Source organism: Epinephelus moara, chromosome 5 (genome assembly GCF_006386435.1).
Source record: "Epinephelus moara isolate mb chromosome 5, YSFRI_EMoa_1.0, whole genome shotgun sequence".
Taxonomy (NCBI): Eukaryota; Metazoa; Chordata; class Actinopteri; order Perciformes; family Serranidae; genus Epinephelus; species Epinephelus moara.
In genome coordinates, this window is record NC_065510.1 from 32,915,221 (window position 1) to 32,941,943 (window position 26,723).

At 41.3% G+C, this 26,723-nt stretch overlaps 2 protein-coding genes across 2 annotated transcripts in view; both read right to left on the reverse strand.

Moving 5' to 3' along the window:
* Window positions 1–9,550, reverse strand: part of LOC126390857 (voltage-dependent calcium channel gamma-1 subunit-like) — a 207,892-nt gene extending 198,342 nt beyond the window's left edge. Inside the window, exons 1-2 of the mRNA XM_050045341.1 lie at window positions 8,913–9,550; window positions 1–37 (exon numbers count right to left, since the gene is read on the reverse strand). Coding sequence (XP_049901298.1) covers window positions 1–37; window positions 8,913–9,150 — 275 coding nt within the window. The 5' untranslated portion in view covers window positions 9,151–9,550. The remainder of the gene's footprint in view (window positions 38–8,912) is intronic.
* Window positions 9,551–18,563: 9,013 nt separating this feature from the next.
* The window catches only part of LOC126390889 (voltage-dependent calcium channel gamma-4 subunit-like), a 19,762-nt gene continuing 11,602 nt past the window's right edge, over window positions 18,564–26,723 (reverse strand). Inside the window, exons 3-4 of the mRNA XM_050045384.1 lie at window positions 25,683–25,823; window positions 18,564–25,063 (exon numbers count right to left, since the gene is read on the reverse strand). Of these exons, the coding sequence (XP_049901341.1) occupies window positions 24,492–25,063; window positions 25,683–25,823 (713 nt within the window). The 3' untranslated portion in view covers window positions 18,564–24,491. The remainder of the gene's footprint in view (window positions 25,064–25,682; window positions 25,824–26,723) is intronic.

A 26,723-nucleotide genomic window follows, 5' to 3' on the forward strand; every position in this document is an offset into this window, starting at 1 on the left:
CCCGGGGTGAAGTGTCTGAAGTAGGTGCAGTTTTCCTCTGTGGAAAGAAAGAAAAGAGGATTTAGTTCAAAGTTAAACCTGCATTATTGATTGCTTTGGTCACTTGGAGGCAGCACAACGAGCTGTAAACACAACACTGACATCACCATATGAAGTTGCTTTTGCTAATGTGTTAGCAGCTGCTTACACATCCAACTAATGCGGAGCAACATTTATTATTTATTAACATTTATTCTTAGTCATATTTGTGGCCCCTTGATTAATTTAAGTCAAACATTTACGCCATTTAGCTCTGTGTTGGTGTCCACCAACTCTTGAGGGAAATATATCTGGCTCTTCAGCTGCTAAATGCTTCACTAGCCTATATTAACAAGCTAATTGCTAATTGTGTCTGTATGCAGTTTGGTCTTATGAAGGTAGATGTGGGTTTTAAGAGGTTCTTACTTTTTTGCTAAAAACAGCTACACACTGCTGTAAATGGGGGTGGTAAGAACATTCAAGACTGAATCAAAACAGTAAAGCTGTGGGCAGTAAAACAAGCCCCAAAAAACAGTGCTGGGCTTTGAGGCTAATTTGACATGGTGGCAAAACTAGGGAATTACTACTTCCAGGTCCGTCACATGAAGTCATGGGACCCCAAATGACATTTGTCATAGACATTTGTGAAAGACATGTCTGATAATTAGAAGATTTTTTTTTAGGTACATCAGCTTTCCAGAACAAACAATTACCTATCACTTATTTAAATCATTATGTCCTAAATGTTGTAAAATTCACCACTAGTTGAATCCAGAAATATTATAGATACAAATGGCATTCATGTTAAAGAGCCCGAGACCGAGCGGTTGGGAGGCGGCGTTAAAGGAAACATCAGTGCGATTCCTCTATGGGCCCCATGAGACAGAAAATCTGGGTAATTTTATACCAGGATGTTGAACTTGTTTTGCTTCATGTTTAGGGCTGGGTAGCGTTTGAAAAATTACAATACCAGTGCCAATACTAATACCAGTACCCTTAAAGTGATATTGATACCTCAGAGTAGGTCATTTAATACCCATAATGTGAATGGAGTGGCGTATAAGAATAACTTTATTCATCCCCAAGGGGAAATTCAGTTAAGCCAGACATTTTGGTGGCATCTTGGCATGCTGAACTACTAACTCTGTCAATACACCAAGCTTTATGTCACCACACCAAAGACTGAATGGGTTGTCGCTGCTGCTGCAGGAGTGTGAGCTCCTCACTGGGGACACTTGAAGAGATGCCACCCACACACACACAGTGATAGGGCTAATTGTTAGCATCACACCGCTAATGTTACATAATAGTTTTAAAGAGTTGAGCCATTTTGGTGTCAGTGTGAGTTTGTTAGGACCTTTTAATGACTGAGTGCTGAATGTTAGCCCCAATCACTGTGCTAGCTTGTGCTAACTCGGTAGATGTTGAACTAACTGTTTGCCGAGAGGTGAGTCTGGATGATCCAGGATCAGGCTCCTGGTGCAAAAAGGATCGAATGTTAGTGTTGTTTGACGAAAGAAGTTTTGGTACTGGGTTTATGAGGTCTAATATTGTAGGCAACTGGACTTGCTTGCATTTCTTGAAGATGTTTCGCCTCTCATCCAAGAAGCTTCTTCAGGTCTAAATGACTGGTACGAAGTACCATGTGAGTCGTTAGGGTCAGGTGGGACCTGGGGTGAATGAGTGTGAAGTCGCCTGGGGAGGGATCCCAAGACTGCATTGTAGGTGGGGGATAAGCTCACATGGTGGCCAGGTGGGTCAACGACTCACATTGTGACCTTAATGACTCTGAAACTAAGAGCTCACGTGACCCCTACGACTCTGCAAGGGTTCCCACCCACACAGGGTTTATAGCCTGCAACTTCATATCAGTCATTTAGAACTGAAGAAGCTTCTTGGATGAGAGGCAAAATGTCTTCAAGAAACGCAAGCAAGTCCAGTTGCCTACGATATTAGCACAAACTTCTTGTGTTTATTTGAACTTACGATTACCATGACCTGGATGACTGAGAATCTTCACCGACTTAGTATTGGGTTCTTTTGATACCCAGCTCTATTTGTGCACCACTGAACAACTCTAATAGGAATGAGAAGGGCCCTGCCTATGTAGCTGTATCAGTTCTCTTTATCCATCCATGTTGTAACACCAAAACAATCGGCGGAAAAACACACAAACTCTCTTTAATTCATAAATAATTCTCTGTAGGTTGTTCACCATGAGCGTTTGACGTTACACAGTCATTTGGTCTGAATAATTAAAACTTAAGTGGATTTGATAGAACTGTTCTTTTATGTTTTTTTTTTTTTTAAGTTGGGCCCTCTCATGAAATTTCATGATATTAAATTTAAATGTCCTCATATGCAAATACATGCTTTATGCATAAAAGCCAAGGGAAGTATCAAGAAAGGGTCATGTAGCAGAGACATGACTATAATAGTTAATTAGTTAATTAAAATGGCAGCGTGATGGAAGCCCGTAACTGCTTTCAACCAGATGACCAGAGAGTGTTGTGTGCTTGTTCTTTGATTCTTGCACTTTTTTGATGCAAATCTCTCACCTTAAATTAAATTGCTTAAGTTCAACCAAACTTTAGTTGCTGGCAAATAAACCAAACCTCTATCAAAGTTGTTTCACCTCAACAGCCATTTTGTTGTTAACTCAACACCTAATGTGTTTTGGATAATGTCTTTTTCCTTTGCGAAACCGCTGAACTTTTTAACACTTCTCTTCAAGCTTTGCCTACATACTTTTGCACCATATGTATCATATGAATATGATACTTTAAACACTTAACACTGTCTAAGATCTGCCTACATTGTTTTCACAAAAGCATCTCGCACATTGACACCACCGGGATAATATTACCACCGAAATGGCTGTGTGATGCCGTGCAGACCCTGGTCTGCTTTGTGTGGTTTGACTGTCAAAGTAAAAACGGCTACAGCAGACATCGCAGTCATTTTTTTTTCTCAAACAGAACGGGTGTTAAACCTTGGGGATAAAGCCAGGCCGCTTTATGTGATCACAGGCTGCAAGTTTGCTAGAGCAAATATTCTTTGATGCTATGCCAATTGTAAGAAAAAAAAAAGATACCAGGTTTGTTTTTCTGTCAAATCTTGATTACATTTGACTTATTTCACACCACATACTTCCTGTAGCGGTTTAAACATGTATACTTGGTTAAAAGTAGCTGATCAAATGCACACAGGGCGGCTGGCACTTAACATCGGAGGCTTTACCTCATGTAGCATGTGCGTCTGAACCCAGAGGAATGGCAATAAAAGAAAATAGCAAAATCACGTAGGAAAGAAGCAAGCACTCTCAAAATAAATCCACTCAACAGGTGCACGGCCAAAAGCAGCAGAAAAAAAGAAAAGAAGCCAGCACTCACAAATGTCCTTTTGGTAAATTTAATAAACCAACTTGGGTGGCGTTACCAGAAACACAGACGTTTTGACAGAAAGTCTTCTTCAGTGTGAAGAATAAAAATAAAAATAAAAGAAAATAGCACATGGGTTGGGATGATATGTGCTGAGTGAGACCGTTTATGTACTGAATGTAACACCAGATCACTTAATCGCATGAAAAGTCAAGTGCATAATGCATATCCGCGATCCTCGTCATGCTGTCTTCACTCACTTGCATGTTCTTGATCCCCTTTTACATACAACTCACCATGGGGCGTCAGTGCAATGCTTTCATGTGAAAACATGCAGCACCGCATGGTATCGTATAACCGTAAGAGCTCGATGACCCGTGCTGAGATGGTAAGGCAATTTTCCTATGTACCCTCGAATCCATTAAAAAAGCTAAAGGGGATGTCAGATGGCTCTACCAGGAATGAGTAATTTGATATAATAGGCACAAACAATATCTCTGAATCATATTTTTCCAAGCCAAGTCAACATTACAATGTTTACAAAAAACCCTTCTTTGAAATTGCAGGCTTTTAATGCTGTGGGCCAGCACAATACGGCACACACACAAAAAAGATGTTTTTATGAATGAGGACAGGGACTGGCCATAAAAAAACAGAGGTTGTTACTAAGCAACAAGCTCCACTGTTTTCACTGTAGAAGGCACATATGAGGGCGTGATAAAGACTTGTCAACTTGTTATACTTCAGAGCCAAACATTGCATTCAGAAATGGGAGGCTGAAAAATGTCTCTGAACTTCACCCAGTCCCCAAAACTGTGAATATTCATGTTTTTAAGGAAATGCAAATCCACCCGACAGACAGTCTGCTTCATCCCTCTGCTTTAACACTAGACAACTCTTTCAGCAGCATGATCTCTGGATGAGATAAGATTTCAGGCCAAGTGGCTCCTCATTCACTAAATGCAGATCTGGTTTGTTATGTGTGTTTAAGTGGAGCCACTCAGCATTTATTTAGCCTTGGAGTGGATGCTTTGAGCTCATTATCTGTATCAAGCGGCTTTATTCCCACATGTGACTGTGTGTGCTGCCTAATCACACCTTTTTGTACTATCTTTAGAGCGTGAGCTTTCATGAAACCGCGAGGACATGCTGATGGTCATAAATTCATCTGCATTCATCTGTAGAAGCATGCAGCCATGGGCAAACACACTTGCACGCATCGCCGCACCACTTGTTGCCGGTCTTAGTCCTGCTAGGCTCTGTTGACAAGCTCTGGAAAGTCTCTCTTGCTCCTAATAGGGCAATCTGTCATCTTTCCAGAGATCAGGTGAGGACACAAGATTAGCAGCATTTCTGCACATCATAGTTTACACTCTATATAGCTTTGGTGTGCACTGTCTGTTCATTTTCTCTGACAGACCACTGAGTCTGGGTTTTTGTTTTGCAGACTCTATTTGGGTGTCATGGCCTGCCTCATTCTTTGATCCATTAGCAAAGACAAGTGAAGACAACGTCAGTTATGTTGTTCAGTGTATTTTGCTTTGGAGCCCAGCAGGTTTTAATACAGAATTTTTTTTGATAACTCGTGCGCAAAATGGATTAATTAACACACTCTGAAAAAATAAACTAGAGCTTTTATTGAGCTGTAACCCACAGCAGCATATGGACACGTGCAGTGAAGGGTACTTTTGAAATGTAATAGGTTACAGATTGCTTGCTACCCTGTTAAAATATAATAAGTAGGCTAATGTAACTATTTTGATTACTTTGTCAAAATAATGCAGCTCATTACTTTACCTCACAGTTGATTATTTTTTGATTACTTTTCTGACACATGTTTTAAACTGGGCAATAAAGCTTACAAATGTCCAGAAATAGGCCACGTCAAAAGACGGTGTCATACCAAATTCTGCGACCTGTCAGAATCAGTGACCCAGCCCCTCTATCCTACAACTAACCAATCAAAAACTCACAAAACTCAGCATTTTTTAATGGAGTCTGGTACAGGGTCACAGAGTTAAAGATGCAAAGCAACAGAATGGATATTATATTCTTCGTAAAAGGAATATATTTGTATCTAACCCCTTTCTAATCACCAACATTTTGACTGGTAACTGCAATGCAATTACATATGTTTTCTCAGTAACTCAGTAACATTTATTTTGTAATTTATTCCCTAACTCTGTTTAATGTATCTAGTTACTCCCCACGCAAGTGTTGAAGACATTACCCATCACCATGCACAATGCCCATCTCTGGGCTGGTAGGTCATATGAGTGCCTATAAAGGCAAAATACCAGTGGCACCACTTTCTTTTTGGACTATGCATCCCAGCCCCCGGGAGTGTCAAGTAATTTGAGTGGCTGCGTGGGGCTGCACGGAGAATCGAGGCTGCAGGAGGGTCTCGTGGGAACACTTTGGTGGGACAGCAGGCCTCAGAGCTATGCCTGACTCTTCCAGGCGGCCCCGTCACTCAAGAGGACCGCCGCACTTGGCGTGCATACCCGACCCATGCAGCTTCCACCCAAGACAGCTGAGTATTTACGTGGCCTATATTTATAAGCACAACGACTGCTTGCCATGCAGTTTGCACAATATGATTAAAAAAATCACACCCTTTCCCTTCCTGTCACCATGGTGAGTACGTTGTGGTTAATTAATCGCCTGTCTTTGTGGCAGGGAGGAGCTCTGTAACATATCTGATGTTGCTTATTTACAGCTGGCAGCAGCTCAGACAGCCAGTATAAAAAGAGATCACGGAATGAAAAGAAAGCAGGACGACTCAGACTGGAGTTTAACACCTAAAACTAAAATAGCCTTCAGCAAGGGTGTAGGTTTTGTTTCAACACTGGGGGAAGAGGAACACATGTCACAACAAAGGAGGGGTGTGGGGGGTGCTGCATCATGACATTTTGAGGGTCACACTTAAGTTAATGTATTCTGGTGAACAATTTGTGCCTTTAATACATCAATTTATGGTGGAAATAACGTTAATATCATTAAAATAAAAGTCCCCGGCTGCTGTCATGTTTTTATTTGGGGGCACAAATGAATCTCAGGTAAATTTTCGTTCGGATGAAACTCTTTTTCATTAAGCTGCAATGACATAAGTCTGCATCAAAAGTTTTCCTGAGATCATCTCACCATCTGCGCTTTGTCAGCAGTATACCTAAACAACGCCTCAGCCCATATTTTCCAGATGAGTGTCTCACAGTGAGAGGGACCTCCTCACGTACTGTTTAAGTCCTGCTTTGGATCAGAGGTTGACTCCTCTCAGAAGACGTGTGGCTGACTATGATAAACAATAGCATTCCTGTCCAAATACAGTTATTGGGCCAGGAGAAACCCCTGGAGACCGATGAAACATCTATCTGATTTACTGTACTTACTCCTGAAATAAAGACTGTGTAGATGGCCACCACAAATCACATGGATTTTTATTCACATGAAAGTTAGGAACATGCTGCCTGTGAAAAAGTTTTGGCTCTTTGCAACACATATTATACAATATATATCCTAATATTTATACAACACCACTGTAAGTGTGTGAGTGTGTGTAAAGGCTCTTGGAGCCACTTGTCGCTACAATCTGATGAATTCCCTTCGTGCCTGGGTGGGCCGAGCTGATTTCGTATATTCAGCACATGCCTGGCATGTCTGCACCAGTGAAGCACCCTCAGACATTGCACCTGCTCTGGGAATGGCCCCGGACAGCATCCGGGATTCCCAAAAGTCTTACAGGGACATATTTTGGGAGTTTCTCTCAGCTTTGTCAGTTGGACAAATTTGTTGGGAAGTTCCAGGCTAATTTAATTAAAGTGACATGTCAGGGTGACAGGGTCAGACAACCATCAACAGTCAGATAATGGTTTCTCTGATGCCAGCACAGCTCTACAGATGAATGACTCTCACGACAAGTCATTGAGATGTGAGTCACTGCTAGACAGCGACTGCTCCACACTGTTTACATCCATTTTATTCAATTACAGTCTGCTTTTTATTCAAGCAGCCATAACAGCATCTGATATCAGAGAAAGTTTATTTTGAGACATTCAATGCAAGGTGAGCTGTTGCTGGAATATATAGGGCCTATTAGCTGACTGCAGCATCATTTAATAAACAGTACGCATACAGAGGCAGAATATTTTCACTTCTAACTGGGTGAATTAAGGATTTATTTTAACCAAACCAGAGCTGGGGATTGTTGGAGCAGTGGAAAGACAAACCAAGCGGGCTTTGTGGCTTTTTTTTTTGTTTCTGTCCACTTTTATAAAGTGTGCTTTGCATTGATAAAATTACTATTTAAATTACTATTTTTAGGTATAAAATAAGAAGGTAACATTTTATTTGATTTCATTTTAATTTAAAATAAGTACTCTGATGGTATTCTGACACAGAATGTTTTATGAGGATTACTGTAGTTAAATCTTCCCATTTGTGACACTGTATTGCAATTACAGCTACACAGGAGGACAATGTTTACATATTTTTTCAGCCACCCTGCAGTGCAAATGTGATTATTAGGAAACTATGGGACCTTTAAAATCAAATGTTACCACCAGGAATACTGAGATAAAGTAAAAGGACCCTAAAATTGTATTTAAATACGGTGTGTCTCATTAACTTTCCATCACTGACTGTGGGCTACTCTAATTTCCTGAAAGATTTTCCAGAGAGCGTCTGTATATGTCAGATGCACCCACGATTTGTGAAGCATCAATTATCTACAGGATATGCTGGCTGTTTTTTTACTAATAATTACTCCTTAAAATAGAAAGAAGACACAAGTCGGTAAAATCAGCTGTTGTGGTGTTTGGTGTTTGCTTAGCGAAAGCCTCCTGGGACTCCATGGCTCATGCTCAGCCAGCTCTGGTTGATGTCCAATATCTGCTGAGGTCTGGTTAAGTCTTTACAGCTAACTGATAGCTAAAGCATCCTTTCAAGGCCTCGTCAGGGGGCCTGAACTGGCTGGATGTTGTTTCCACCCTCACTCTGTGGCTTATTCAATTGAGGGGCAGTGGGGAGCACCACCCAGCTGACTGAGGCTCAGCAGCGGATATGCAAACCGTCATAACATATCTGAACAGGGCCTGGGCTCAGAGACTAATGTGTTAGACCGAGACATTTCAACAGCACTGATGAATGACAATGGACATTTTTCTCCAGTATGCACTGTGCTTTCACAGTGAAAAAAAGTTTATCACTACATTATGGAAGGCTTCATGCATGTCATTCAGAATAGGATCCGTCTTCAGTATCATTAGGAAGTTTATGAAAGTTTAAAATGTCATATGACATGTCTGGTGATCCTGCATCTATTCTTAGAAGCTTCATACCTCAGAGCTGCGGTGTGGATTGCACAGAAGCAACTCACAGTCACAGACGCACAATATTAACACACAATAGAGCCATGCCCTTAGTCTAAAAAGTGCAGCAACAGAGAAACTTGCATTTCAGCTTTATTATAATTTCATCTGGCAGTTACAGAAGAGTTTTGCTCCGATTGTCTCTTACCTCCAGGCAGGCTGATGGGTCCGCAGCCGTGCCCCTCCTTGTAGGTTTCCGAGCTGATGTAGATTTGCTTCTTGCACAGCCTCCATAGGCCGAAGTGGGCCGCCTCGCAGGTATCATTCAGTTTCTCCACCCGTGGACTGAGCACTGCCCAGTAGTCCGTTACCACAGCCGTGAACATGCAAGCCATGCCCACCATCAGCACGAAGATGGCAATCTTTATCTTGGTGCGCTTGTGCATGTTTCCAGGTGATGAGGTTTCTGTTCAGTGAATATTCTCCCCCTGATATAATGGAAAATAAAAAAATTTAAAAAATCTATAAAATTGGATGTTCTGCAACGTGAACACACTGGTCTGTGTCCCAGGGGCGTCTTTCCTCAGTGACTGCAGCAAGCTTCCCACAAAGTCTCCTCTCCTTTTCTCTCCTCGTCTAAGACTAGTGTCTTCTCTCCCCTTGTCGCAAATCTGTGCCTCTGGTTCGAAGGGAAAGGGGCCAGACTGCTCTGTCCTAGTTTCAAGTCCCCTTTTCCCTACTCACTATGAGTTGCTGCACAACTGGGGGGCTGCAAGTTTAGACTTACAGCTGTTGAGGTAGATCAAGAAAGTTGATGACCACACCAACTGTCTGCCATGGTGGGCAGTGAGTGTGGGTTTGTGTTGAGTGTGTTGGTAGGTGTTTTGCTGAGGGGCGGGGTCAGATGCTATAAATGTGACTGGTGAGTCAAGTTGTCAGGCTGTCTGCTTATCTGGTTACAGTGTCATTGGATGGAGACGTGTAACGTGCCATGATATGTGGACTCACGTAAACAGTTTCTCTTACCCATATGTACACGCAGTTTTCCAAATAGACACTTCAGCATTGTGAGAATAGTTTTCCCCACGTTCAGTTTCCATCCACCCACAGTAGCTGTGTTTTCACTCCCTGCCTCACTACAGCGCCGCCTCAGTGTGTGGATTTGTCTCTGTAAACTATTTACAAGGAGAAAGTGGAAGTGTTTATAAAGAGCAGCAGCAAGGCTCCAGCTGTCAGACAACAGTAGAGTTTCCCTGATGGAAGAATAGTGCTTTCAGTAACTCTTGTCAGAATGCCCACTAAACACTATGTCTTACTGTCCAGAGAGCAACTGCGTCTTTATTGAGATGCACAATGTGTCATCTGTACAGTGTCAAGGTAAGATCTTTTTTTTTTTTTTTTTTTTTTTTTACATTTCTTTTCACTTGTGTGAACATCTCAAACATTTTAAAAGGTGAAATCAGTACAGACATTCATCTCCTGACTGCTTTATCGTTCTTTCTTTCCTTCAGCATTCCATTTTTTAAGTTGTACTAGGACAGGGGTCAGCAAACTTTACTATGAATAGAGCCATTATTGACCAAAATTTGAGCCTGATAATGAAGGTAACACAACCTATTAGGCCTATAAATTAGCCTAGCAATATTACTAATCCGTCTAAATAAGCACTCATTAATAAGTTTTACTACAAGGTGGCTACTCCTTGTTTTCTTACGAGACTTTTACTTTTTTGGATTTGAAATCCATTGCTAGCTTGGCAAGAGAGCCTCATGACTAGTAACGGCTATTGAGGTTTGGCAAAATTTAGAGGAAAAGTCAGCAGACATATGATGTACAAAAAAAGTTATTATTTCCATCTGATTTTTTTTTTGTCAAAGCCACACAGAGCCACAAGAGAGGGGCTAAAGATGTGCATGTGGCTCTGGAGCCGCAGGTTGCCTCACCTGGTACTAGGAAATACGAGTGGATAAGTCACCTCAAAGGCCCTGTAGGAGTGACAATACCTATCTCAAAAAGTGTTACCCAAAGTTCACTAAGTTGTCGTATGGAAGTTACAGCAGCAAACCACAATTTGCTATGTGAAGATACAGTGGAGTAATGAGCTGCATTTTGGACAAAGTCTCATTCATTCCTATGAATGCTGCTCAGTGGCACTTAAAGCCTAAAACGTTGACTTCCCAGGTATAAAACTACCCTCTGCGTCTCTGAGCCCATAGAGCGCCTGACACTTTGCTGGCTGAGTGGCTAACTTCTGGTTTAGCCTTTTGCAAACTTGATTGGGGACAGAATGCTTTAAATGTGTGGCTCTTTCAAAATGTTATGGGACCAAATGGATCAAAGCCCAATAGTAAATTGAGTAATTTTGTAGGGGTTGTGATGTTAAAATAATGTTCCAACCGATTTACCGACATACATTTCTTTCCCAATGTTAGTCTATGGGAAAAAGTCTTTTTGGGCCCAATGGCATCATGTGACAGATCCAGATTTTAAAAACTGAGTATAGCGTTAGTTCAGGCAGGACAAGATATCAAGCTCAGCTCATATCCCAGCTACATCAGCTGATCTCAAACATTCCTTTCTATGTAACCGATTGGCCAATCTCATTCAGGGCACCCTATTTAAACTGCTCTGGCCTGCCTACTGTCTCTGCTTCCTCTGCAAGCCAATTTGCAACCTGCCTCCACCCCAGCTCCTCCTTTTTCATATTGTGTCTGACTTATTAATGTAATTTCTGTTTGTCATTGATGCTGCTCTGTTCTGTTCCCCCGGGGTCTTTGCTGCTGCTCTCCCTGCCTTAGGCTTTCTATGTAGGCGCATGGAAGGGCAGGGAGGTGTGGTCTCTCTGACTTAGGCTTTCTGCATAGGCCCGATGAAAGGCAGAGAGGCCCCAGAACAGAGCCATACCACCAAAAATAATATTGCAAATGGAAATGAAGTTTTCTTTGACAAAAGTGGTCCTGACTGAATTACAGGTTTTGGCCACTATGTAAAATTGGCTTCAATGTTCAACACACCTTTTGGGGACCTGAAATAAAGTCATGCTACTTCTGTGTGTGTTTGTAATCAGAGCTCTTTTGGGGTTTGTTGTGGTCAGTCGGTCCAGCTGTGCGTGTATGTTAGTGCACGCACAGCGCTTTGCACTGCGCTCATATGGTGGTTACGACTGATATTGGGGCAGCGTTGTAGCACCCACCCTCCAGTTCCCCTGTGGTTCACAAAGTTTGCTCTGTCAGCACTGTTGCCATTGTTTAGTGCCGTTTATGGAGTTAGCACCGTTAGCTGCTAGCCGCTGGATCAGCTGGCTCCAGTGCCGTAGCATTGTTTCGACCTCTCATTGTTCCGACCTCTCATTAGTCCGACGTCACGTTGTTCCGATATGTGATTATTACTGTATTTGTGTACTATAGAGGATCAGCAACGCAACAAAAGTAGGCTACTGGTCGAGATACAAGTGTCATAGAGAGGAGAGAATGAAACACCATAACCTCCTGTTATTAACTCTGGGGTCCGGGTTGTGTGGGGAGCTTTCTGTGGTGCTGAACGGCTCCTGGCGGGCATATTTCTGCCTTGATGGTGCACCGCAACCGGCTCTGGGTCAGCTGAGAAAGGCTTGAGGCAAAGCAGGCTCACAGCTTATGTGTTTGCCACTTTCTTTTTCATTTTAACCCACACCATGATCTTTTCCTAACCCTAACCAAGTGGTTTTTGTGCCTAAACCTAACTAGACCTTAACCACAGGGCATCATGATGATTTCGGAACAACGGGACTTCGGAATAATGGGTTTAATATGGTCGGAACAATGGGATGTCGGACCAATGGGCAGACCCCCTGGTTCCATGTTGAGAACTGTGCCCCGACAACCTTTACACGTTGAAGTCCCTTCAGTCCACTGCATTGAGGATTAATAATGAAAACACAAGTCTGACATAATATAAGGGTACTTAAAATGTACTGCCAAGGAATTTTTGCTATTATAGACATTAACTTTAAAGAGAAGACTTCACAGTTAGACATTTTTATTGCTCACTTCTTGTGAGATTCACTGCCTGTCTGCCTTGTGCTTCAGCAAAGTGCTTGAACCTGTTCCATTCTGCTGTATATTACACAGCAGCTAATAATTTCAGAAGGCCTTTTTCACAGTAGAAATAACAGACAGAAAAGTACAGGTGTAAATAATGAAATGAATGATATCTGAATTCTATTTAGCTGCCTTCATTTCAGGGTCCCTGGTATGGTGCACGCTTGCTCACTGTCACTGTCCTACAGCGACAAGTCAACATGTCTGCTGTGCTAAATGCCTGTTGTGATGGCAATAACAGAGCACAGTGTTTGCAGTTGGTGCAAAATGGTGACAAACTAGCGGTCACCCTTTACACTCCTTCACTCACTCCATGATGCTTACTAGAGATGAGTTAGTTCTAAATCTAACTGCTACATTGCACATGTCTTACTGGCACATCCTGTCATCTAGAATTTGTTCAGCTGAAAGAAAAACATACCAAAATTCCCCAATACAACAAAATAGTCCTAGATCAACAAAAGTTGTACCTTCAAAGGTCTTGGACTTTTCCTTTAATACTTTAAAATGTACTCTGTATACCGTCATTGTAAAAGATGAAGAGCATATATATGTGAAGAGGCACATTCTTCTCTCAAAGCAGGGCTGGAACATAAGTGGAGAAAAATGAGACCCTTAGAACAGCGTAAAAAGGTGTGCTAAACCCTTTGATAACTCCCCTACAGTAAATCACGGTGGTATGTCTCTGTTTATCTTTTTTAAGCCTTGGCCCACTTTGAGTTTCTTTAAAAGAATTGTGACCCACTTCCCCCTCTGCATGAGCACAGGCACCAGTGAAAGTGAAAAAGTTGTAACGGCAACAAAGTAAAACTTGAGAAATCACTGCAAACCTACACATACATACACACACACACACACACACACACACACACACACACACACACACACACACACACACACACACACACACACACGACAAGCTAACATATGTATGAGTGTAGTCTCCTGCTGAGGGATCTGTCAGCCGTTACCACCAGCTACACTCGCCCACTTGTGTCCCAGAAAGCATTGTAGTAGTTCCTCTCCACAGATCCTCAATCAAACTACACCATTCTACTTTAAATCTCTTTTTCCCTCCTATTGCCACTGGTGATACAACAACTTCTCCATTTTTGTGGGTTTGGCCACTATGGGCAGTGATCCCATTTCACTCACCATCTTACCTGCTGAGATATGATAACATGAAGACTCCCCTAGCGGAAGATTTACAGTAGATTCCACAGCACATTGCAAACAGGAGCCGTCAGGTTTTAAACAAGTCCAGTTTATTTGAATTATATAAAGATTGTGGCCACCCAGCGTGTTTGTTATCATTCATCTAACCAGGCAGTCACATTTCAAATCTAATGGACATTTGGGTTATTATTTCAGCAGTTTTTCCAGTTTTGTTTTTTTAACTTCCACATTGGTATTTTATATAATAACATGTAATGAAAGTAAAGTGTAAATATTCAAAACATGTTTGATTGCGCAGGTTTGTGCAACCCCTGTCACTGCGAAGTTGTCAAATACTGGTGCTTGGGCAGTAGCTTCCATGTTAGACCCCAATGAAAAACGCTGTCCTTTTACATCAACATGACATGTGGCCAGGCGTCAGGGAGAAATGCGGCGGGGGTGAAAGTCCAAGTAGGGTGGGACGGATGGGTGGCGGATGGGTCCAACAAACACCGACCTTCACCCAGGGCTGTTTCAAGACACACACCCCCCCCCCCCCTGTGACCCCCGTTCAACCCACATCCAACAGTATTCGCATTTAGTTTCTGCTGCTGGTTGAAATCTGTACTTGCACAGCGTGCTCCTGAATGATTTGTTTTGCTTGCGCAAAACTATTTTTAGCGCAAATGNCTGAATGATTTGTTTTGCTTGCGCAAAACTATTTTTAGTCGCAAATGCGAGTAAAATGCTTGCACCGTAGAGCTCTGTGGAAAACAAATCACTGTAGCATATATAAACAAATCTAACCTACAAGTAAAAATAAATAAATAGTAACTTTCACTGCTTAAAGATACTCAATAGCTCAGCTAACACCTGAAATGTCGCTGGATACAAACCACTGCAGCAGCATATTGAGTGCCAGGTGGCCAGCGCGCGCCGTTATTGGACGGCGCATGGACACTAACCCTCTTGCAATTGGACTTTGAACTTATCCCACAGTAGTGGTACCGTGAGGTAACGTAGTTGAACTTATCCCACAGTAGTGGTACCGTGAGGTAACGTAGTACTACGGTACTCCAACAATGCTAGCATGGGTGGCAACCAATCATGCGGGACATGGTCTCAATTTGCGTGACGCGTGAAAAGAGACAGAAATGCTGTGCTGGTCACCCTACTTCCACTGCCACTCGCAAGCAGCAGCTAGTAGGGTGCCCCAAAAAAAGTCAATTCACGATGTTGTACCGACATTGTACTTTTATTTTGAAAGAGACTATATGCAAACTCTACATACCCTGTGAAAACAGTGGTGTATTTTGAAAGGACAGAATGCATGTAACATGCTGAAGTAGACACGGCATCCCAGAATGTCAGAAGCAGACACAGCCAGGCTATCTTGCACATCATATGTAGATGTGCAGTGATATGTAATGAGGCCGGAGTGAGAATGTGTTGTTCTGTGATGCCTTAAGGTCTCCACTGGAAAGCTGTCTTGAGCCAATTAAGCTATGTCATATGTAATATGTAATATACAACATATTCTCACTCACAACTTGTCAGATATTACAGCTTGGTCAATCGCCCTGTGCTTCAGACTATGATGCTCTAGGTTCCCCTCCAGTGTCAGTTTTTAAACATGCCAATTTCTGCGACCATTTCCACTTCTTACATGCATAGTGTCAAAATAAACTTCTGTGTTGACAGGAAACTTAGCTTAGACACCAAAACTACTTTAGGTTTAAGCAACAAAAATACTTTCTTAAAAAAGATACATTTGTAATATAACTTAACTTATGGATGTAAGTTAAAAACTCAATCTTGGACCATTGGTTTCACATGAGATGTAAAAGTACTGTGTTTGTTTGATTCATTCACCACTCCCAACAATTCCGTGCGCAGACTTTCTTCGTCTCATACATACGCTAACGAGTGACTTGAACCTCGAAATCAGATGCCAAGGGAAACGGACCAGGATGCCATATTTTACTCTCATAAGCTATTAAAATTATGTCTCAGATTCTTCTGTAACGCTGATTAGTTGACAACTTTATCATACAAAAGTTGCAGTGCTGTCACCTCCCCACTGAATCATTACAGACATCTTTGATTTTTTTTTCAGGATTTATGAAGTAAAATGAAGTTCAGTCTGACTATCAGGCTATATGTAATGTATCCGCATAGGTGTCCATAGGTGAATTGATGACTCCCCATACTGTATGTGTTATCCAGCTAGAGTGACCTGTACAGGGTGCATCCTGCCCCTCACCCTGTATGAACTGGAATAGGCTAAAATTATCCCTTACTTCCTTTGAACTATTCTTGGCATGTAGGACACCACTGTGAACCGCCATTACCTTGGTTTTGTACTTGTGCCTGATCAAAATATCTTTACTGCCCATATACCTATCTATTTTGGTTTTAAGAGTCGTGCCTCCTAAAGGCGATGTAAGCTTGGTTTATGGTGGGTGTATTCCTGAACGTTTAACAAGCTAAAGTTCATGTGAGGTGAAGTCGGGGGGCAAACTCAAATATATTAAATTGAGTTGTTTGAGTTTTTGTTCATAAGCTGTTGTAAGCAATGAGTAACAGGAACATGTCAGATTTGGCTCAGGCTTTATTCACTATTTTATGACATTTTTGAGACTAAACATTTAATATAATAATAATAATAATAGTAAGAAGAAGAAGAAGAAGAATGACTATTAAATACAGGTTTAGTAAATGTAAACTGTAATTGTTACATAAATACACATAATTCGTGTTGATAAGTGTCTGTGAAAAAAACAAACATTCAATGATATGCGAAATATAGTGCAGGAATATGATCTGTTTTCTGCAACACTGTTTACACATCTAATGGGCTGCACCAGTTGTCGTTTGCAGTCAATCAGTTGTTGGATAACAGACATTACTGAGAGTCTGTGACATACGTACGGGAGTCACACATCATCACCGGCCTGGATGACTCACCAGATACACAATCTAAACTGAACCTCTAATCAATCCAGTTCTTCACACTTTCACCATCATTTTAAATGATGACACTGACATAATGACTTCCAAAGGAGCAACGACCCCTGACCTCACAGGCATTGGCTGCTCCCACCTCTGACCTTTGTTACATTGAGATCGCTGCACTGGAGCTGTAAGTGTAGGTCTGAGTCCTCAGGGAAGCTTCTGGCTCTCAATCATCTTCCATGGAAACCTCATCCTGCGGGCTAATGGTGTGGACAGAGCCTGAACCACTAAACTCTATTGATTGTAATCACAGAGGACACAAGGCGACATTGATTACGGCTTACTGTGACTGTGTCTCAATTGCAGGAATAACACCCTAATGTAACGGTCAGAAGAGTCATTGATCACTTTCTGGGAAAGTTAATGTGTATTTTAAATCACTTTGCGGTCATCTTTGGTCTCTGCTGACGTAAACCAGCTTTGGTGTTTCTTTACAAAGGTAGAATGTGGTGATGCAGGTCCAGGCAAGCTTTAGACTTGTACATTCACGGTCTCCTATTTCTGCACACTGCATACAAGCCCAGTCTGTGTGCCAAGTATGTGTTGCTGAATGGATTTGTAATTTGGTGGTGTAGTCACTGTCCAGCTGAATTAATTGCATCCACCAAGACAGCAGAAAGAAAAAGCAAATTAATCAAGTTTTGCATAATTAATCTATGAAGGCTCCTGTAAGACAATCTGGACGCTGCTCATTGTCAAGTTTAGCTTCAAACACACTTACTGACTGAAACTGACAATTTATATTGAAGTGAGCTGCCGTTTACTTGCAATAATCAAAGAAAGCAATGAGACATTGATTGTGGCTCCTAAAATGATTAACCTTCTTTGATGCAGGATGTTTATCTATACAACTTCATAAATAAGAGCAACAGGTGGCTACTCAGAAGATCTTGTTTTGCCGGCTGTTAATGAAGATGTAACATTGTGTACAGCAGCCTCCGCCTGCTGCTGGGCCATGTGGGTTTTTTTTCTTGCGTATTTTTTAATCCTCGACACTGTGTGACAACCTCATTTACCAAAAGTTCACTTTCTGTAGCAGCGGAGGAGGAGTGCAATGTTCACTTTGAAGTTACTGATTGTGTGTGGAAAAGTAGAATTTTTAGTTGCTGTCTTTCAAATGACGTCTTGATAAATGAGGGACCTGGATTAACTACCGTTGCTGTTGTCTGCTGTTGTCTTGGGTTAATCCTTATTGCGTTGAGTGGGAAGTATGAATTTTGCTCTCATGTGTTATCTCAATGTGAACATAATGGAGCACAGTGGAATGGCAACCATCCAACCACCAACTAGTTTCTGCTGCAGCTACTATACGACCTTAAATTGTACCCAATCTTTTATCCCATGTTCTCAGAGTTTGTTGGTGTTTTTCCTTTTCTTCTTAGAGACGTGTGCTGTCGTAGCGTCAGGGTTAATAAGGGTTGCTTTGGCCAATACAAATACACTTGACTTGCCTGACCAGTTACCACAACAACAAAACAAACATATCCATAATCACAGTAAGTGTAAATGTTAATGAATGTGCTTAAAATATACAAAGGGCTTACTTCATAAACTTGATAAAACACAGTGAGCAAACTTTGTCTTGAAAGAAAAATCAAACAGATGTTCAATTTCCAGTCACTCTTTTTTTATTTCAGAGTAATTTATCAGCAAAATGATACATTACAAACCTTTCATGGAAATAATTAGACACTTTGTATTTACAGACTCTGTTGTATCGTATAATATACATTAATTATATATGTTGCCATTTCACCCATAATACAAGCCCTCAACTGAAACAGACACGCAGACCATAGAGGGTTGAAGGTGTATGAAGCACAATTAAAGATAAAACGACTAAAAGAACACACCAAAAATCTCTCTGTACCAATCTCACAGCTATGACTTTAAAATTCTGATTCTTTTTTCACCACCATTTCGAAATCCTTTATTATAACCATCTGATTCTCCTGATATCATGAGCCCCTTTTTGACAGCAGGAACTTTCCTCATGATCAAGATCTCATTGCATTTCGGCTGCTGGGACCAGGATCTAAATGACTACTTTTTACCTCCCAAAAAGTCTCTGATTAGAGGGTAGTATTTTCTGAAAGTACAGGAACTTTTGGGGTGAGGTTTGCCAAACACACACAACACTGCTGCTACACTGTACCGCTTTAAAACAACGAAGTACGGTAGTATTGATTTAGGGCCATTTTAGGATGAGGGGAGAACATTTCTCTTTGTTGGATAATATTCCACATTAAGTATGGCTTAGCTGTCAACTCTCGACCCATTTTAAAAAGGCAGATTTAATATTTTTTCAACCAATCTGAAAAAAAAAAACATTGATGCACACCAGTGATTTATTTAATTGCCCCTCATATTTTTAACCTTGTTAATGTTTACTGGGGAGAAGACATCTTGTCATTGTGTCGTCATGTCATGAGGACTTATTCTCACCTCCTGTCAAACGTGTTGAAAGAGCTGATTAGGTCATATTCACAGGTTTAAAGCAGGTGATTTCTGCTTGTTCTCAGATATGCTGCATTTCTGCAAACATTGCAAAAATTACAGCCATGACGGTCTGCTGTTTTTCATGTGCCACAGCGGATAAAAAAAGGTTAAGCTCTAACTTCTGCCGGCTAAATCCAGTCTTAGCACAGTGACAGATGTCATGGTAATGGTAATGGACACCTGTGGTTCCTGGATCGACAGTATGGCACCGATATATCAACAGGGAGCGAGGAATCAAGCCCACCTGCTGGGAGAAATCTCAGTCACTTTAAATTTTCAAAGGGAGGAGAGGGCGCTGCCTGCGGAGATGGGATCACTCAGGAGGAAATCACATCGGGCTTTAACATCCATCCTGTCACCTCTAAATACATGGTGTGCAAATAAACAGTGTGAAGATCTCAAAATATTAAATTAACATGTTAACAGTTATTCCCTCATATGAATGAATAAAATGGCTCTCCAAGCAGCAACATGGTGTTCAATGTTGCTCTCACCACTGGCGACAGTTAATGACATTATTCTAGTCAGACATTGTGGTTTTAGAAAAGAAAAACATGTTGTTTTTTCCTGTGTTTGATAAAGATCTTATCTCTGTGTGCACAAATATCTTCAAGAGGGCTTAAAATGAGGTCAATAAGTCATTATTTAATGACAGAAAATCTAATGTCAGGTTAATGGCTCTGTTTTATACAAATGTATGCCAGATTTGTAATGAATTGTTGTAACACTTACACCTGCAAATTGTACTTGTAATTATATTGTTCAGCAATGAGCACAAATCATTTCTCCTTACAAGAGGAGACATATGACCTATAATTAAATTCAAAATATCTTCAACTAAAATTACAGCTGTTAAAGTGCTTTTTAAAGAAATCATTGCTGGCTGTAAATGTTTTGTTATGGCGTCGGGTGTATCAGGTTCAGTATAAACATAGCTGAAGTGTGAACCATGAAGGGTGCTGAACCATTTGTCATGCCAGCAAATCAAGTTACAAAGGCAGAACCTGAGTTGAGATCCCAAAGCGTTATTTTATCCGCCCTGCACAGCAAGGTACCGATGCTAACAAGCACGTTGGCTACTTCTGTGACTGCATGGAGAAGTGACCCCGCCATTTTCCTCTCAATTACTGGAGGAGACATTTTGCTGGCGCACGACAGGAGGGAGTGGAGGCGCAGCTTTATTGTGGATGAAAATACCAGTGAGGGTCCATGGCATTCAAATGCATGGGGCTTAACAGCCTGGGTGATGGACAGAGGACAGGGGTGAAGAGGAATTGCTCAAATTCAGGGCTGGAATGGAAAACAAGGTCATCAGACTGGTGTGGCATGACAAAGATACATCAGACACACGCAGAATGAAAATAAGTCAATTCTAATTCGAGGCTTCCCCTTGTCCGCGTCAGTGACTTGAATGACAACAGTAGCTGGGAGAGAGATTTCACACAAACTACATGCCCTCTCATGGCACTGTCATTTAAGTACGCATGGCAACCGCTGTGACACTGATTCACTAACCAACAACCAAATTAAGCCAATTCCAACTGCTGCTAAAAATATTCAACTGGGAAACAAACCATGGAGCTGACATGGAACCCAGTCGAGCATGTATTATACCAAGAATGAGTAATTTGAACTTTTACTAACCCTCCACACACACACACACAACGCTTGCTTTGCTCCGGCTTTTGTTCGGAGACAAGGAGACAAGCTTTTTGAAGTCTGGATGAGCATTTGGGAGCCTGTTAGTTCAGTCAAGCATTAAGTTGGCTGATGCCGATTTCCTTTAACACCCTGTGGTTGCCTGACTGTCTGCCACACAGTTTCATAGCAGAGCCTAGCAGGCCCATCAGCCCCGCGTCATTAGCTAAATACTTCCTCTATAGAGAAAAACAAACGCAGTGGACCAATTCTTTGTTCATATTTTTGCATTAAACCACAAGCAAGTCTAAAACTGAAGTTAAGTGTAATTAGTTGAGCCTCAGCAGTCACTATTTAGGATAGCTGGTATTTAATGTGATGTAATAAAAGTCAGAGCATGTGGCTGAATGGAAAGAGTCCTGACTGAGGGTTAGGGTTAGGGTTAGGGTTCTTTTTGTTCTTCACAGCATGGGAGCAGAGGGGAGGTGTCAGCCTGGGTGGGGCACCTGTTCAGTGGCGGCTTGTTCATGACCTTTGACCAGCTGAAAGAGGGAGAAACTAAACATCAGTATTTCCATAATGATACACCTATCCATAATTAAAGTCACTGAAGGCCCCGAAAATGTATATATATGTATATTTTTTCTCATCACAAAAACAGTGTATCAGTACCTACATTGATATCAAGTATAATGCGACAAGACATTTTCCAACACTTTCCAATTAATGCAACAAAGGTTCTTCACAGGGCTAAGACAACTCTTCCTCGTGGGATTCTCTGGTACTACAAAATGCCCTAACTGTCCACATGCAACAGATGCCATCACGCTCTGCGCGCTTTGATCTTACTGGTCGGAGGTCAAGAGCAAGCTATCCCAGATATTCTGCCTCAGCATCCCCATGAGTCCAACCATGTCACCCCTGGGTAACCTCTCTGCACTTAATGTCACACAACACTAATAGCATTAACTGCGGCTAAAACGATCATATAACACTGGCTCAATTTGTCAACAGAACACTCCACTCTAGACAAAATCACAGAAACCTTGCACAACAAAATTAAACCATATAACACAATTTGTTTATTGCATGTAAAATGACTGTCATCTGTCCTGTTCCCCCCGAGTCTCATTGTAATGTGACAAAATGTATTTTCTGTTTCATGTTGCTGTTGTTCAGTTTCCTTTATTGTCATTATTTTCTTGTTAACATACAAAGAAGAAAACAACTTTTTGCACTAAAGGATAAATTTGGACTTAGCTGGATCCTATTTTCCCATTTATGTCTAAGTCTAAACACTAAGGGCATGTTCATACGGTCAATTTATATCTTCTAAATGTGCTTGTTTATGCCACTGATGAGCTCAGATTTTTCATATAAGTGTCCAACAGCATTATGGAAATTACCCTACAGAGATAGAAGCTTTTATCAAGGATAAAATCCTGTTTATTTAATGAGAAACAGCCCTGAAATCACCATCACCAGACCCACCAGACTCCATTTAAATAAACGATCATTTTAAAAATGTAAGACACACTTTATCAAAAGTAGACAAAAACAAAATAAAATCACAAAAGCCATCTTACTTTGTCTTTCCACTAGTACGACATCACTAACTCTGGTTTAGTTGAAATAAACCCTTAATTAACTCAGTTAGATGTGAAAATATTCTAGCTCTCTACTCACTAAAATTACTATATATTTAAATGTAGTCTGGTGGATTTAACGATAGCAAACTGAGACTGTTTCTGGTTAACAAAAAGGATCTTACTCTTTCACAAAAAGGTCTATCTCTGTAAGGAATCCTTTCAACAATATTCTCAGACACTTAGAATAATAATCTGAGCCTGTCAGAGGCAAAAACAAGCACTGTGATTGAGCATAAATTCACAGTGTATAATTGCCCCCAAGTGGTTACATTGCATTCTGTTTCACGGCTGCTGGCTGCAGTGCTCTCACTCAATACTGGACCAATTTCAAAAATTGTTCCCATTAGTCAGTTAGACACAAAAACATGTAAAACAGGGACCAAGATGAAAAATGCCAAACTCACCCTTTAACCCCCGAACAGATCAAGAGATTAACTGGATATGCGTACAGATGTAGCCATCCATTGCCATAATAATGCCATTTTTCAATGTCATGCAAAGACAGCTGTCAAATTCAGGACGTCACGTAACACAAACTCTCAATTCCTTTGAAATTATAATGACAACAAATTGATATGGGGCAATAAGACTACAGAAATACTTTGAATAGAAGTTCCGCATCGACTACAAATATATCAAAAACCTTCTTAACACAAAGGCAGTACAGACACATGTTAATTAACAGCAACACACACAGCGTGATCTCACCTCTGTTTTTACACACAGTAACAGTCTGTCTGGCTTAGATAAGGAAAACAACTGAAACATATTTGTTCTCTCTCGTGATAAGCTCTACATCTCTAAAAGTGAGAAAGATTCATTTGTGTCCATACATCGTCCCTGAGCGAATGGAGAGCAAACGGCACAGTCTGTACAAACAATGTTTACACCGATATATCACACAGCATACTGGAATGTACTGACATTACTGTGTGCCTTGTTTATTTTTGTCGCTATATATCTACAGAAATCCATATGTGTCATAGCGTGGCAGTGTCTCAGAGCAATAACACACATTTCACATACCGCAGCACACATATTTACCACCTGACTCACACAAGCTTAAGAGAGAGGTTATTGAGATACAGTAGGAGTATTTAAATGGCAGTTGAGAAGGCTTAAGACTATCAAAGGTGTACAGATTAAGTTAGCACCAGTTGTGTTAAGTTACAAACAAATACAATACAATAATACTCAAACAATCACATGAATCACTTCATTTGAGCAAACAACTTTGGAGACAAACATCTTTTTGTCTCAGAATAAAAGAAATACGTTCTTTTCCAAAATGCTATACAAAACATCATTACCTGAAGTTCAATATTCAGAATCTGTATTATATTGAGCATCAAGTCTATAAAAGCTTAATTCTTTAATCAAGCAATTATCTTGTAAAGAATACCCGAAGATATACGATATTTTTCAGGAGGAGGAGGAGAAGTCACTCACACATGGTGGGTATCACATTTTAGAATTAAACTCTTCAAATGTTGCTACAAACGGTCTGCAGTCACATTTTAGATATCGTAAAAAGTTGTTCTGATATCACCTTCCCTCTTCCTCCAAATGCAACACAGATTGGCACTTTTCTGTCACAGAGGGACGCAACGGAAAAACAATTTTGAGGCCTGACCTTTCAACATTGCCGCTGCCTGAACAGCCCCGGGGAGGAGTTGTCCTTTCTCATCAGCTGTACAATATCTAATGTGCTCCATCAAGCCTATTGTTTTACACAGCCATACACTCCTGACCTCATACCGGCGTGGTCCTCCTGTTCACTCCATCTTTCACATCCTTCTGAAAGCAGTTGTGGACTTGTAAAAACCCAGAGTCCCTCTCTGGGCTGTAGGGCCCTGCAGTCGCACTTCCGCCCTTCAGAGGGTCCCTACTGAGGGCGTACAGAGATATATCCCCCATTGGCAAACCCATCCCCAACCCTCCTCCTCCTCCTCCTCCTGCTCCACCACTTCCTCCACCGATCTTCATCCCCACTGGAGAGGGGTCGCGGGACGGGTCACTCGACCTCGAACTGGAGCGTGAGCGCCTTCGTCTGTAACGGTAACTTGGGATGCGTGAGTATGGCGAAGAGGAGGAGGTGGTCTTGATGAAGTCACGCCGGGCTCGGAAGCGTGTCTCTTTGTTTTTCTCGATATATATGTTGACCGCGAGGACGCCCACTGCTTCGGCCACGATGAAGGAGAGGGCGCCAAAGTAAAAGGACCAGCCGTAGTTGTAGTGGTTCTTCTTGTCCTCGTCTTTCTTGTCACTGGGATCTCCGGCGTTGCTGGAGATGTAGACGATGATGCCGATGATGTTGCTCAGGCCTGAGGAGAAGAGAGGTGAGACAAGGAGAGAGCAAAAAGCATACAGATGTTAAAGTTTAAGCATATAAGTGGATGATAAAGCCGACAGATGACACTACAGCACAGTGTTTATCCAGAGGCTCACACACACTCTACACCTACAGTATATCTTCAGCACATCAACACCTGAGAAAATCATCTTCACAAGTTAGCTCTATTCCTTAATGAGTGATAGAATCCCCTAATGAAACAATGAGGTATTGTCAACAAAACACAACTTGAACAGTCACACCTTTCCTGCACATTGTCACCTTCTGTCACGCTTCTTTGCACATTCACATAGAATTATTTATCACTGCCAATTAGAGAGAAACAACAGATTCAAGGGGAGGGAAAGGTGTGCTACAAGTGTGTTGGATATCCGTGCTTTATTTGTTGTGTTGTGTAAAAACACAACAAATAAAGGAAAAGTTGAGGTAACTTGAAAAGAAAGACATGAAACACAGCCACCAAAGGGAGACCCTCCTGTGTTGTGTCTGTCTTCTCCTTCTTTCTGTCTCTGGCACTGCACAGAATCTATTTATTTTTTGTTGCACCAGTCTGTGTGTTTATCTGTAGCGTGCTGTCAGTCTCATCCTACCTGCAGCCACAAACAGAATGCCAGCGCTGAGCAGGATGTTGTTCTTGTTGTTGTAGACGCGTCCAACCCCGACACACAGGCCACCCAACATCAGCAGAACGTTACTGAGGATGGGGAATAGGCTTGATGCACGCACTATACCTGTTCATACGAGACAGTGAAGCCTTCTTTTAAATAGGAATTAAGACACATGTCACTTTTAATTTATGTGACAAAGGCTGAGCAGCATTTATATGTGTCAATAAAGTCATGTTAAAAGTAGAATTAGTTGTAGCTGTAGAAAAATGGCATTGCTGATTTTAAGACACTAGTACTGTAGTAGTAATAGTTTTGACAGTACTTGCCATAGACAATGAGGTTCATTCATTCAACATGCATTGTTATTATAATTGGTCATGAGGTGTTTAAATCTGCAGTAATACTTTTTGGCCACTTGGGGGCAGCACAACAAATTGTAAAAACAACACCAACATATTAATACATAATAATACAGTAAACATTCACTTGTCTTTTAGCTCTCTTTTGGTCTCACCAACTCTGAGGTTAATCTTTGGACCTCTGGGTGATAAATGCTCTTTGATCACCAAACACTGGCTAATTTTGTTAATGACAGGGTGTCACCAAGAGGAAGGAGACATTCAAAAAAATCAAACACAAAAGAAAATGATATACTTTTTTTTTTTTTTTTTTTAAATGGGGGGTTGAGTGTGGGCAGAGGAAACTTCTGTAGGGCACCAAATGAGCTTGCTCCAGCACTGGTAGTGGGCAGATAGCGTACAGTGATCTTTTTCGCTGTAACAGCTGCTGAATTCATGCTTTTGTTACCTCAAGGCTGGATTACTGTAACTCTCTATTATCAGGTAGCTCTAGTAAGTCCTTAAAAACTCTCCAGCTAATTCAGAATGCAGCAGCACGTGTACTAACAGGAACTAAGAAACAAGATCATATTTCTCCTGTTTAAGCTTCTCTGCACTGGCTCCCTGTAAAATCCAGAATTGAATTTAAAATCCTACTGTTAACTTATAAAGCTCTAAATGGTCA